At 39.4% G+C, this 15,044-nt stretch overlaps 1 protein-coding gene across 4 annotated transcripts in view; it reads right to left on the minus strand.

Moving 5' to 3' along the window:
* Positions 1-15,044, minus strand: part of MAGI2 (membrane associated guanylate kinase, WW and PDZ domain containing 2) — a 1,646,639-nt gene that overhangs the window by 60,017 nt on the left and 1,571,578 nt on the right. The window contains exon 22 of one of the 4 annotated variants that reach the window (XM_069765143.1): positions 6,272-6,363. The exons of the other annotated variants lie outside the window; for them this stretch is intronic. Coding sequence (XP_069621244.1) covers positions 6,272-6,363 — 92 coding nt within the window. The remainder of the gene's footprint in view (positions 1-6,271; positions 6,364-15,044) is intronic. 4 annotated transcript variants of the gene reach the window in all.

The raw sequence follows: 15,044 nt of genomic DNA on the forward strand, positions 1-15,044 counted from the left end.
TTTGCATCAGCCCATTTTCCTTTTTGAAATTTTTAAAATGTAAAAGATGAAAATATATTTTTTTGCCTAAAATACAAAGGAAATGTGTCACCTTTAACTTTCGGCCTTTTAGAGATAATTTCATCTTCAACTTGCTTAACTGTTCACAATAACAGTAATTTTGACCAGGGGAGCCCAAACTTTTACATACCACTGTACTTAAAAATGTTATCTAGTATATTTAAAAGTCACAAGTTATAGTAGTGGAACCATCCGTGAAAATAAATCTTAAATTATTGAATTTTTGCTTTAGGGTATTCCCAATGGTAATCTTCATATTTGAGATATTCTATAAACATAGAACTAGGAAAAAAGTGATATTATTTTCCTTTATCAATTATATATTTGAGGGGAGTTAGAAAAAAAATCCAGAAGAATTGGCAAAAGTGAAAAGTGAATAAAAAATTAATTGGTGGACAAAGTATGATAAAACAATAGTTACTCTTGAAAACAAATGAAATTTGTTAAAGTTTTTTATCTATATTCTAATATATCACGCACAGGGAATATGTCACAAGCTAATTTTATTATTTTAAAATAAACACAAATAATGGCTACAGTGTGATGATACACTATTATACCATACATTCATTATAAAAAATAGATTTCTTTAATGTTTATCACCCCATTACAAATTCAAGTTTTTGGATCCAATTCATTATTGCATTTGTGCCCTTTTATGTCAAGTTTTTCCTGTTTTCAAGCTGCTTTAGTTTAGTGGCAAACTAATCTTACGTTGTGCCTACTTTGAAGTCTACTTTCTACTTTTTGATCATTTCTTTCCTTTGTTTACCATTATGGGCTTGGTTTTTGCAAGTAAGATGTTTGTTGTGGACTCATTATTTGTGATTTTTTAAACAGCTGCTACATTTATGCACAAATGTACCCCAGTTCACCCCACTGGAGTGGTTTTTTTTTTATATGCCAGAATTTTTTGGCAGAAATGTTAGAGGAGTATGGGAGATTTTAATTGATCGTGAGACTTTTTGCTCTAAAAATGAGCAAAAAAAATAAAAGGAGAATATGTAATTAATTTTAAAGAAATTTGCAGCAAGAATGGCATCACATACCACAAGACAATAAAATTGCACCTTTGTCTATGGTGACATTTTATAATACATCTTTACTTGACTGCAGTAGTCCAATTGTTGTATCATTCAGCATTTGGATGACAAAACTGAAAGATCCAGTCATATATCTTAGGTCAGTGTTCCCCAACTCCGGTCCTCATTTGCCACCAACAGGTCATGTTTTCAGGATTTCCTTAGTATGCAATTATCACCTGTGCAATACTAAGGAAATCCTGAAAACAAGACCTGTTGGTGGCTCTTGAGGACCCGAGTTGGGGAACACTGCCTTAGGTGATAAAAATCATAGATAAAAGTGGAGAACCGTTTTTAAGTGTCAAATCAGACTACACCTTCTCCACAGAAATAAACAATTCAGCAATCTTTGAAGAGACCATCATGATGACAAACCAATGGAACTAATTACTCACAGGTAAAGCTTTGCTACATGTCATAATACACACGATATATTTACTTTGTTGTTCTTGAAAGCTCATTTACTTGTTCTGCACCCTTATCATATTAACACACCCGCAGTCAAGCTGGATATCTTCCACAAATGATTTAACTTCAAATCATTATACTAAACTATTCCAGGACTTTCATTTGCTAAGGGCTATTACTAGAATAATTGTTTGTTGGAAAAATCTACCTCCTTGTTTGAGTTCAGCAGACCTGGGAAAAGTGCGGCTCGTGGGCGACATTTGGTCCTCTGGCTGTTCCAGTCCGTACGAAGCCCACTTATTGGCTGAAACCAGTGACCCACAGGACACAGCCATGTAGCAATCCTCCACCACCCCGCATCCCAATTTTACCGCTATGTGCACTTTGCCTTCAATCATTTAGTATCTGTGAGTGAGACATCAGATGCGATGACGTCACAAGTGTGACATCAACTCTGTGTGGAGCATCGGCGCACACAGCAAAGACTGGAGCAGAGTGATGGGGAATGTGAGCAAGGTGTGGGTTTTTTTCTTTTATATGTGTGAATGTGTGTCAGAATATATGATGGCTATATGAGGGCTTATACTGTATACAGGGTGGCTGTACTCATACTGTACTTATGAGGTGCTATGTGCAGGATCATACTGCACATAAGGGGCTGGTGATCAGGCTCAATGTATACAGAGGGTTATCTGTGTGGGATCATAGTGTATAAAGGGGGACTGTGTGAGCTCATACTGTATATAGGAATTGTCAGCATACTAAATTCTGTTCCAATATTAAGTGATTCAATTAATATTAATATACAATATTTTTTATTCATATCTTCAAGTTATTGATTCAGCCCTCCACAAGAGTCATGGTTTCTCAAGTGGCCTCTCTGGAAAATGAATAGCCCACCCCGGGTTTACAGGAACAATATTCCTTTTATCAGGTAGCAGACTTCAAATACGCTGCAATTATTTCAAAATATTCATTTATTCAAATATTCAAGCTGGAGGCCAAACTATGTTATTGATAATTTTAGGTGAAAGGTCGACAAAATACTAAACATACAAAGCACTGAATATTCACGTATAATAATATGGATGGAGGATTGTGCACCTGGGAAAGAACTAAGCGCTGACCTCATATCTCTGGGATCTATTGCATCCGATTCAGTGAAAGAATCATACCCCAGTAGCTTGATCTACTGTAATTTCACATACAACAATCAACAGCACAAAGAGCAGTTGCCAGCAATTAGTTGTAGGTCATATTTCAATCTCTATTTACAATGAGACTAAAGTTGGGTCTCTCTTACGCATTAGTCTAATGTTGGCCGAACTTGCCGATAACTTTAGGTTCATCCGATAGTCTAATGTGTATGGGAACCCTAGAAACTTGATTGTCGGGGAAGTTAAAGGGTTTGTCCCACAAATCAAGACCATTTTCATCAATAGATCTTGGAATAAAAATAAGTTCTTACTTAGAGGAGTTATCCACTTTCTTTTTATAATTGTTTTATGGACATGATTTGGTGGTTATTATTAGTAGGTGTTTCAGGTTCTCCTCCAGAAGTGGAGATGTCAGAGAGATAGAACAAGCACCTGCATACTCATGCAATGTTTCAGGGGGATGCTTATCTTGTCTCAAGCATGCAAGCTGTATCTTCACTGCATATCATATACCAAACTCCAATATATTTTGCCGTACAGAACGGTTTTTCTGATTGGAGTAGCAATTGGATTGTAAAGTCGGAGAATGTGATCTTGAAATTTAGCTGCTGAATGGGGTTTTTTGCGTTCATACTGTACTGGAGCATGTGACCAGACCTGTCCATTAGGCTCCTCAAATTGAATAACATACTTTCCATGCTCATTGCTTTTAGATATGAGAAGTCTAATGGGCAGGTCTGGTCACATTCATCTCCATGAACTGTTATATTGAGAATAGAGAAACTGTGACATCTGTAAGAAAGGCTGGACTGACAAGAACAAGAAGAGAAACTACTCTGATTGCAATATTTGGAGTTGAGAAGTAATTTTTCTCTAAAATTGGGCAAATAGCATCTGCCTCATGGGGTTTTTACTTTCCTCTAGAATAGATCAACACGTTAGGTTATATCAATGCACTTTTGTCTTCTTTCAACCTTAAAACTAGGTAATGAACAAAACTTATATATTAGTAATTGCCACAAAAATGATATAAAAAATAATTTTATGCTTGCATATCCAGCTATCCAACATAGAAATACAATCTGAATATATGAGTGCGCCATTTATTTTATTGTTGCTAAAAATTCATGTTACTTGACCAGTACAGTTCCGATTCATTACCTTGCAGCACAGTTACTTGAGTGCCAACAACTCAACCTGAATTTCCCTGGGTAAACAAGGTCTAAACACATCATTTAACCATGTCTGTCCAGTGTCACACAAATATCGAAGGGTAGTTTTATGACGGAATATAATATGATGCTTTAGGCATCAGCATATTTCATCGTAAAAAGCAAGTGTATAAAGTGCAAATTTCCAGATTACTAATCCAAAAAGTATAGTTTCTCCTTGCGGAGATTGACATGCTAAGCATGCCAAGATGAGGAGACTTAAAGCCGCATTGCTCCTCTGGGAAATATGCAAATTGTCTCTTCAGAGAGGAAGAGAACTAGAACTCTAGTGCCACCTATTGGAAGTAGCAGGATTGGTGCTTCCAATAGGTGGCACTAGAGTTCTAGTTCTCTTCCTCTCTGAAGAGACGATTTGAAGATTAATAATCAAACCTTTAATTTCTGTAAATCTTCTATGAACAATGGATCTGCTGTGAAAAATCTGTTGACTTAATGCTGAACTTGACACTATTTGACTAAACTCTCTTTACACAGTCACATACTACTCTACTTTAAATTATAAGCCACAACTGGTGAATTTTGTACAACATCACAATTTTTAGGTGATACATTATTGCTCACATTTTGACCTGTAGGATTTATGTAACACACAACAAATTATGCATCCTTAGGGAATATTCACACCCAGTAGATTTATGACAGAATTGACTGCCACTGATCCATTCACCTAAATGGGGTGTGCAGTAATCCATGCACATGCTACAGAAACAACCCCATTCACATAAACGGAAATGATTTTCAATTTCTGAATCTCAAAAGTTTACGAAACAAGAATAATGAAAAATAAAATTTTGATTCTGTGATAGCCAGTTGAAAAAAAACTTGTATTGCTCTCAGTAAGGAAAATTAAATAATAGTTAAGCAGCTATGATAGTTTATATTGACTGGCTAGCAAAAATTTTAAAAAAATTCAATTGCAAGATTTCAAGACAACTGCTGTCCCCTTCCTGTTGATTGATGAATAGACCAAAATAGTCTCGAAAACTAGCAGTTTAACATCAATTTAGCCATTAGAAAGTAACAAAAAAAGTAAACTCTATTATGTAGCTTTTCTTTTTGAGAGCAGTAAACCTTAGCACATTTGTCTTATGTGAACATACCCGTAGAACTTGGCTACTGCAATTCATCAACATCTATTCATATTTTATCTGGTTTGCATTTGCAAAGATGAACCTATCTGAAAACCCAACCCGAAGCTCAACTCCACTCCACAGAACTTTTGCGCTGTAAACAATTAATACTAAAATACCTTCTTGCTTTGTTTTTTGCACAAATCCTTCCCTTAGTATGTTCTCAAGACTCCTTCACAGCAGTTAATGACATTCTGTGGTGAGCACACTGTCTACACATTTAAGGATGGGTTTGCTAAATTGGGCTACAGGCATTAAAAGCTTATTGCCAGGATGTCCTCAATGTCCGATTGGTAGGGAACATAATGAGTGCTAAGAAGACATGGCAGCTATGCATTAGTAAAGTGTTGTGAGCATGTGGCTAATGTCAGTTATCATCTAACTTAAAAAAAAATTAAGGCCACATGAAACTACAGTATAATTTGTTATCCATGTAGTCTCTTAAAAAAGTGTGTTATCATGCCAGTATATGGACAACTCAAATAAGAATATGTTATTTGTTTGAAACTTTATTAGAAGTGATGCACCATTAGCTATAAATTGGTATTTATTATAAAAGATACAACATATAGTTAGAGATGGTATGAACTGATTGACAGGACCTGCAGCTACATCAGTAATCTGTTACCTCTGGATTGAAGCTCCAAGAACCGCCTCCTATCGCGCAGTATCCGCAGCTCTTCTTTTGATTAGATGGCCAAACATGATGTCATCGCAGCGGTGTGACGCACAAGTGATGTCACACCAGGCCGGCTAATCAAAAGAAGAGCTGCAGATGTTGGCAGGGGGGAGGCTGTTCACAGGGCTTCCGTCTATTAGGTGACGGAAGTTGTTGGACTGGCTTCTGAGAATAGACTACACCAGCTCTATCTATAATAGCAGACTAATATGTTTAATTACTGTAGCACTATAATGATAACTACTATCTGTGCATTATGTCATATGGAGAAAAATGGACAATACATGTCGCTGTTGAGGAAAGAACTATGCATTATGTCAGTTGACAAGAGCATTTCCAAAATAGTAACTTTTGACATCTTGTGGTAGATCATGTAACTCTGATTAAGCTAAAACCTAGTATTAAAAGCTAATAATGAGGAAAGACAAGATCACAGTGCAGAAAAGACAAATCTACAAAGTAAACAGTCATGTGAAACAAAAGCTGATTAGAAAATGATAATATGCATGCAGAGTTTACAAACCGTGTCTTTAGGGTGGCCCAATAAGTAGAAATATGGGGACCCATGCTTGTCACTTTTCATGCACATGGAGAGACTGGAAGAAGGTACCATTCCTAAAGGAAGGGGAGGAACAGCCTAGGACCAATCATTAGAATTAACAGAACAGTGACACAAAGATATAGAACTGTTAGAAAAGAATTCTTAGTATAATTAGCAAAGTTACAGGAATATATCTAAGAGGAAATAGAATTTTTATTTACAAAGCATGCACACACTAATATTAGTAATAGTGGAGATTTTATTTGGGTTATTTTAGATAGATAGCACACTAATGTTATATGGCATCTGTAGGTATTTGGGGTAATTACGGTATTTGTTAGCAGCTGTATATTTGTACCAAGAAACCGGAGGGTATTCACAATGTATTGATCTTCTAGACATTTCTTTTGTGTTTAAAAAATACACTGGATGGTTATGGTGCAGAAAAGATTTTTTTTTAATAATATTAAGAAAAGAGATTTTCTGTTAAGTAAAAAAATTAGACAAAAACACCATTTATATAATATAACAAAACTACAAAAATTCTAGCTGAATACAGTTATAGGAGCTCAATTTATAGACTGTATGCCACTAACTTCAAAAGTCTGATGGCAAACAGCTATAAGTTTGGCCTTTGACGAGTTATTCCCAAAATCATAATCTAGTCTTATAATAATGTACAAATATTCAACAGTGACAGTATAAATCATTTTTAAATTTGCCTGAGTTTAGCATATCACCTCCCAAAGATACTCCACCAAGTTCTGTTTACCCTCTAGTTGCCTTTAGAACCATGTGGTAGTAATGCCAGTGCTCCTGGTTGATTGTGCACAGTGCAGTCTTTCTCAGCTGGCTTCCTGCCACCACAGCTGTGATCATAAACATGTCCTTCATTACAGTGCAGAGATCTCATACTAAGGTGGCAGCGGTGTGCATGTGTGCTGGTACCCAAGAAGAGCAATGTACTGCAGGATGGGGCAGTTTAAATGAGGATGAGAGAAGAGATATATTGCAGGATGGGGCTCTATGTAGAGGGGCTAAAAGCAGAGGTTTATTGCTGGATGGAACTTAGAAAAATATAATCAATGGCACTCACCATAAATCCATTCAATTTTTTTTTACTGTTTATAACTAGCTGGTGCACAGGAGGAGTAGTATTGCAAGATGAGGCATTATAGCATTAGTAACAAGAAAAATGTGCAAGTGCATTCTCATTCAATAAGGTGACAGTCCTATATAAATCAGTATTGTAGTTGCACACCATGTTTTTTGTTTTTCAGTTAATCAATTTTTATCATTTGTAATATTTAGAATGATAAATTTAATTAATATATATCTAAAAAATAGCATATACTGTCATGGTTGAGGACAGGGTTCCTTTCCCTGTCCTCTCAGGGTTAATTTTGTGTGGCCACCTTTTGGATTTGGGAAGGCTGTATACCTGCACTCTTCTGGGGTTCCTTATCAGTTATACATTTGTTCTGGCTGTGTGTCTGACCCCCTGGTATGCTTGCATACTGTTTTGTCTGATTGTCTCTCGTGCATGACCCGGTCTGTTTTCTCTTTTTCTGCTTTGCTCTGTGATTCTGTTATTACTGTCTCTTCCGGTTCTGACCTCGTGGTTTGATTACTCTTAAGGTACCTTCACACATAACGATATTGTTAACGATATCGTTGCTATTTGTGACGTAGCAACGATATCGTTAATGAAATCGTTATGTGTGACAGCGACCAACGATCAGGCCCCTGCTGGGAGATCGTTGGTCGCTGAATAAAGTCCAGAACTTTATTTCGTCGCTGGACTCCCTGGAGACATCGCTGGATCGGCGTGTGTGACACCGATCCAGCGATGTCTTCACTGGTAACCAGGGTAAACATCGGGTAACTAAGCGCAGGGCCGCGCTTAGTAACCCGATGTTTACCCTGGTTACCATCCTAAAAGTAAAAAAAACAAACACTACATACTTACCTACAGCTGTCTGTCCTCCAGCGCTGTGCTCTGCACTACTCCTGTACTGGCTGTGAGCCGGAAAGCAGAGCGGTGACGTCACCGCTCTGCTTTCCGGCTCACAGACAGTACAGGAGGAGAGCAGAGAAGCAGAGCGCAGCGCTGGAGGACAGACAGCTGTAGGTAAGTATGTAGTGTTTGTTTTTTTTTACTTTTAGGATGGTAACCAGGGTAAACATCGGGTTACTAAGCGCGGCCCTGCGCTTAGTTACCCGATGTTTACCCTGGTTACCGGCATCGTTGGTCGCTGGAGAGCGTTCTGTGTGACAGCTCTCCAGCGACCAAACAGCGACGCTGCAGCGATTCGGATCGTTGTCGGTATCACTGCAGCGTCGCTAAATGTGAAGGGGCCTTTACTCTGCACCCGCCTGCCCTGCTTGTACTGTACCACTATCTCCAGCTCCCTGACCTTTGGCTACGTCCTGACTTCCCTTTTGTTCTCAGTCTTTGGCACCTCATTGATCTCCTGGCTTGACTTCGACACGTTCTGACTGCTCTCCGGCATCGCCGCTCTCCGCCGCTACCCAGCATCTGGCTCCACCTTCGGCCACTCCCCTTTGGGATCACTTGATTCAGGTACTGCGCTCAGGTCAGTAAGCTCACGGCAGCTCTCCTCTCATGCCCCCTGTTCCCTTTGTATTTGTCAACGAAACACAGGAGTAAAAACCAGGTATATATAAAAAAGATATAACTGCTATATAAATAGTATACCCATAGATAAGTATCGATAATAAACCCGGCTACCACCTGTGTCAAAGAAATAAGTGAAACCACTAGAAAAGCGAGGGGAACATTCACCGAATCTGGATCAGACCAAGAAGGAAAATGATGACAGGGAATATTTGAATAAATTACTTTTATTTATGTGTAGCAACAGCAAAAAAATCAATAAAATAAAAGAATAAAAATACTATGTATATGTATTTACTTCCGTGCACATAAAAACATATAAGTACATTAGGCAGGTCTCAAAATATATATGAATATATAAACTGGATACCCCAGAAAGTTTAAAAGTATAAAAGCTGAGATCCTATACGTAAAAAACAATATTAATATAAAATTGGAAAGGGATCTAAAAAATGTATATACACTCCAAGCAAATGTAAATGTATGCCCAGAAAGTGCTTAGTGCTAATAATACAGAGATGACTTCCTATATATATGTTATATGTAGAGTTCACATGCAGGAATTACTGGCCAAAAAGTGCAAAGTGTAAAACAAATACCGCATGAAAAAATCGCATGAAAAAATAAAAAAGTGCACAGTGCTATTTTATATATATAAAAGATAATTCATACGTGACAAGCTCACATGTAAACAATATTGACCAAAGTGCAGTGTGTATAACAAGGAAAAAATGGTATGTCAGGTATACCCTACACTCTCTACATGGGACAATGCTCAATATGTATATGATCCAGTATTACTTACTATACAAAGCTGGGGGGAAAATATCTCCAGGACCGCCAAATATGTCAAGCACACTGCACATATTTGGTCAATATTGTTGAGCTCTGCTAGAAACAGCTAATGTTGTAATACCACACAGGTAGCTATACTGATATAAATGGCAGAAGTTAAAATTGGACAGGCAACATACTGAAAAGGAGCAGACAGTGTACAGAGAGGTAAAGTGAATTCTAAAGGGCCTGTAGCACTGAGGAAAAGCAAGGTGCTGCAGGGAAATGTAGTTTTAGCAGATAAGAATAGAATTGACAATTAAGCTATATGAAGTTGGAAGCACCAACGGGCAGATAGAGCTGAAAAAGACAAAGGTACAAGAAAGAAGTTTTGTGTTGGGCTTAGCCTATATATTAAGAATAAGTAAGCACTTACTGTGCTTTGTGATAAATATTATGATTCTGGGAATACTCCTTTCCTTTAACTTTGTATATACAGACATAGAGCTTCGGATCTGAAAAATAGTTCTCACTGTTTTGAGAATATATTAAAATATCTCAGAAGATCCACATCCCCTATTAGGCCAGTTTCAAACATCCTAATATTTCCGGTACCAGAAAAACCAGTAGTGGAGATGTCCGTGTGTATACTACGTGTGGCACACGTGTGGCAACCATGTGCCGCATCAGTACCACATGGATAGCCACCAGGGAAGAAGTGCTACAGTAAGCGCTGTTCCCTGGCGGCAAGTGCTGAAGCCGGCTCTCATCATTCTCCCCTGCTCTACCGGCGAGCAGAGGAGAATGATGAGCATTATATTAAAGTCCGAACAACAGCAGGTGGTGGCTTTTGGGATTCTTACCCCCATCATCCAACACCTGCTGCCACTAATAACAGCTCTCAGCAGCTCATTCACCAGTGGTTTTCAGCCGGGACGCTAGCATCTTGGCACCATCCTGGTTGAAAACTATTTAGCCCCAGACATGGATTACAGCGTGGGACACAACGACGGACAGGTATGATATATTGTTGGTTTATTATTTTACTTTTATTACAGGAGATCAAGGGCGTCTGGGAATTTGGTGTCGCAGTAAGTATGGTATCATTTAGAATATTAAAGGAGTCTGTGTAATTTTTTCAAATAAAGAATTTTATACTTATGTCTTTATTTACAAACATTACAACTATAGGATTAGTAATGGATAGGTGTCTTATAGATGCCTCTCCATTACTAAGCCGTGGGCTTGATGTCACCTGAAAGGTGACATCAACCCCACAAATATTACCCCCCTTGCCATCGCTATAGGGCAAGTGGGAACAGCTGGGCAAAGCGCCAGAAGAGGCGCATCTAATAGATGTGCTTTTTCTGGGTAGCTGCGGGCTGCTTTTTTAATCTGGGGGCCTATATCAATGGCCCTTTACCAGTCTGAAAACAGCAGCCCCCAGCTGTGAGCTTTAGGAAGGCTGGCTGTCAAAAATAGGGGGGACCCCATGCCATTTTTTTAAATTATTTATTTAAATAATTTAAAAAAAACACAGCATGGGGACCCCTCTATTCTTGATAACCAACCTTGCAGAAGCTGACAGCTGAGGGTTGCAGCCCCCAGCTGTGAGTTTTGTCTGGTTGGTTAAGGAAATAGGGGGAACCCAAGTCAGGTTTTTCATTAATTTATTTCCTTAGATCGCAGCTGGCGGCTGTGCAATACCCCGATCATCCGCACCTACTGTCACTGTTATTAGCGGCAGCAGGTGTCAGATGATGGGGGTAAGAGTCCCAAAAGCCACCATCTGCTGTTGTTTGGACTTTAATATAACACTCATCATTTTCATCTTCTCACCGGCAGAGCAGGGGAGAATGATGATAGCAGGCTTCAGTACCAGCCATCGGGGAATAGCGCTTACTGTAGCGCTTCTTCCTCGGCGGCTGTCTGTGTCACACGGAGGACATTAATGTGTGTTCTCCATGTGCATGTGTGCAAAACATTTTGTCGTCCGTGCTGGCGGTAAAAACCAGACATGTCAGCGTGTTTTGCCCACGGACACACGGTCCGTGGAAACACACTGACATCTGCACAGACCCATTCATTTGAATGGGTCTACGTGTGTAAGTGTCTCCGGTACGTGTGAAACTGTCACATGTACCCGAGACACTGATGTGTGAAACCGGTCTTAAGCAGACACTAGACATTAACAGTTGAAAATGCATGCCGAAATGGTACATTTGCTCAGGCAACTGGGTGATGTTCAGTATTGTGCACTAGCCCTATTCTAATTCATGAGACCCCTGCATGATACCCAAAGGTTGTCCTATGGCTGCCTTTGCAACTGTACTACTAAGTATGAACGGTTTCCTCTTCACATTTGTTTCAAGGTTGTGCCTAGAGGGGCATTTGGAAAAAATGAATAATCAAAGAATGAATATTTCAAAATGCAGTGTGAAAAGGTAGAGATTAACTTCATTTCAATTTATACTGACAATCTCCATATTTCATGTAAAATACATATCACTATAGTTATTCCATAAAGTCTACTTATTATCACTGACTTTAATAAAAAGATAACACATCTACAATGCTGAATTATTAGAACCTAGCTGTGGTGGTTTCAAAAGATGTATTAAAATGTTATTTAATTAGCTCATAGTTCCAATTACAAAATGATTTAGTAAGAAACTGCGCAGTGTGTGCCTGTCTGACATTTTAAAGCTGTGTGCAGTCAATGCCAAAATAAAAATTTGTAATACAAATGTATTAGATGAAAAAAAAAAAGGTAAGCACTTCAATGAAAACAATATATATATATACAGGGTAATCATCACTTTTCTAAACTATTTAGACCACCTTTGTGACTTTGTAATATTTCTAATATGCAATCAAATGTTGATGTCAACAGCCAATAAGCCAGTCCAGGTATTTGATGTGTTTTATCTCAAACATACCTAATTGGAGTAATGAAGCACGTGATGTGCTTGAAACAACACCCATTTTGTTCTTATAAGGAATGCTTTTCAGGAGCTGAATAATTGTGACGCTGATGTAGTCATTAAATTGGAATTTGTATTGAATTTGGAGAAACCACTAGTTAGATGCATTGTGTTCAGCTATTTAAATTGTTCTTGTTTGACTATTTTATTGCAAACATTGTTTGCATTATTGCAAAGAGCAGAAAGTTTGCTACTAAAATTAATTAGCAATAGGAGTTGAATAATTGTAATTGCAATCTCAGTAGCAAGAAAATACCCACAGCAGCATGGAGTTACGAGGCTGATTGATTGCAGCCTGCTTCACCTTATAGGCATGGACAATTGTATCAGGAAACTGTAAAGTTGGTGCAAATCAATTTGCAGAACCCAGTCTGTTGGCCCAGTGTGAATTCTATGGTTACTTGATGGGAGACCTGAGAACCGAATCTGTTGTGAATTCTGTTGTCGAACTCCCTCCTGTGGTCGTAAATGGTACTTCGGCGAGTTCTGTCTATGGGCTCCCTCTGGTGGCTGTGAGTGAAGCTGCTGCTTCTGACGTTCCTTACACAGGTGACGTGGTTTATCCTTTGGTTGACTGCTCTATTTAACTCCTCTCAGATCGTTACTCCATGCCAGCTGTCAATGTTTTTGCATTGGTTCAGTTCGCTCCTGGATCTCTCTGGTGACCTGCCTTCTCATGCAGAAGCTAAGTTCCTGATAGTCATTATTTGTTCATTGTTTTCTTGTCCAGCTGGTTTTCATGATTTTGTCTTGCTAGCTGGAAGCTCTGGGATGTAGAGTGGCCCCTCCGCACCGTGAGTCGGTGCGGAGGTCTTTTTTGCACACTCTGCGTGGTCTTTTGTAGGTTTTTGTGCTGATCGCAAAGTTACCTTTCCTATCCTCTGTCTATTTAGTAAGTCTGGCCTCCCTTTGCTGAAACCTGTTTCATTTCTGCGTTTGTGACTTTCATCTTTACTCACAGTCAATATATGTGGGGGGCTTCCTTTACCTTTGGGGAATTTTTCTGAGGCAAGGTAGGCTTTATTTTCTATCTCTAGGGCTAGATAGTTCTTAGGCTGTGACGAGGTGCCTAGGTCTGGTCAGGAGCGCTCCACGGCTATTTTTAGTGTGTGTGATAGGATTAGGGCTTGCGGTCAGCAGAGCTCCCACATCCCAGAGCTCGTCCTGTATGAGGTTTAACTATCAGGTCATTCCGGGTGCTCCTAACCACCAGGTCATAACAGTACAGCTGGCCCAAAGTATTAATGCATCTCAATAGAGGGATAAGAGAACTTCTGAGACCATTTTTTTTTCTTTGCACTGTGTTTTGTCTTTCTTTTCCCCTAGACCTTTGGGTGGTTCAGGACACAGGTGTAGATATGGACATTCAAGGTCTGTCCTCTTGTATGGATCATCTCTCTGCAAGGGTACAAAACATTCAAGATTTTGTGGTTCAGAATCCTATGTTAGAGCCTAAAATTCCTATTCCTGACTTATTTTCTGGGGATAGATCTAGGTTCTTGAATTTCAAAAATAATTGTAAACTGTTTCTAGCTTTGAAACCCCGCTCCTCTGGTGACCCCGTTCAACAGGTAAAAATCATTTTTTCTTTGTTGCGTGGTGACCCTCAAGACTGGGCATTTTCCCTTGCGCCAGGAGATCCGGCATTGCGTGATGTTGATGCGTTTTTTCTGGCGCTTGGATTGCTTTCTGATGAACCAAATTCAGTGGATCAGGCAGAGAAAATCTTGCTGGCTTTGTGTCAGGGTCAGGATGAAGCGGAGGTGTACTGTCAGAAGTTTAGAAAGTGGTCTGTGCTTACTCAGTGGAATGAATGTGCCCTGGCGGCAATTTTCAGAAAGGGTCTTTCTGAAGCCCTTAAGGATGCCATGGTGGGATTTCCCACGCCTGCTGGTCTGAATGAGTCTATGTCTTTGGCCATTCAGATCGATCGGCGCATGCGTGAGCGCAAAGCTGTGCACCATCTGGCGGTATTCTCTGAGCATAGGCCTGAGCCTATGCAGTGTGATAGGACTTTGACCAGAGCTGAACGGCAAGAACACAGACGTCGGAATGGGCTGTGTTTTTACTGTGGTGAATCCACTCATGCTATCTCCGATTGTCCTAAGCGCACTAAGCGGTTCGCTAGGTCTGCCATCATTGGTACGGTACAGTCTAAATTTCTTTTGTCCGTTACTCTGATTTGCTCTCTGTCGTCCTATTCTGTAATGGCATTTGTGGATTGAGGCGCTGCCCTGAATTTGATGGACTTGGAGTTTGCCAGGCGCTGTGGTTTTTTCTTGGAGCCCTTGCAGTATCCTATTCCATTGAGAGGAATTGATGCTACGCCTTTGGCCAAGAATAAGCCTCAGTACTGGAC

This window comes from Ranitomeya imitator, chromosome 4 (assembly GCF_032444005.1).
Source record: "Ranitomeya imitator isolate aRanImi1 chromosome 4, aRanImi1.pri, whole genome shotgun sequence".
In the NCBI taxonomy this organism is placed as follows: domain Eukaryota; kingdom Metazoa; phylum Chordata; class Amphibia; order Anura; family Dendrobatidae; genus Ranitomeya; species Ranitomeya imitator.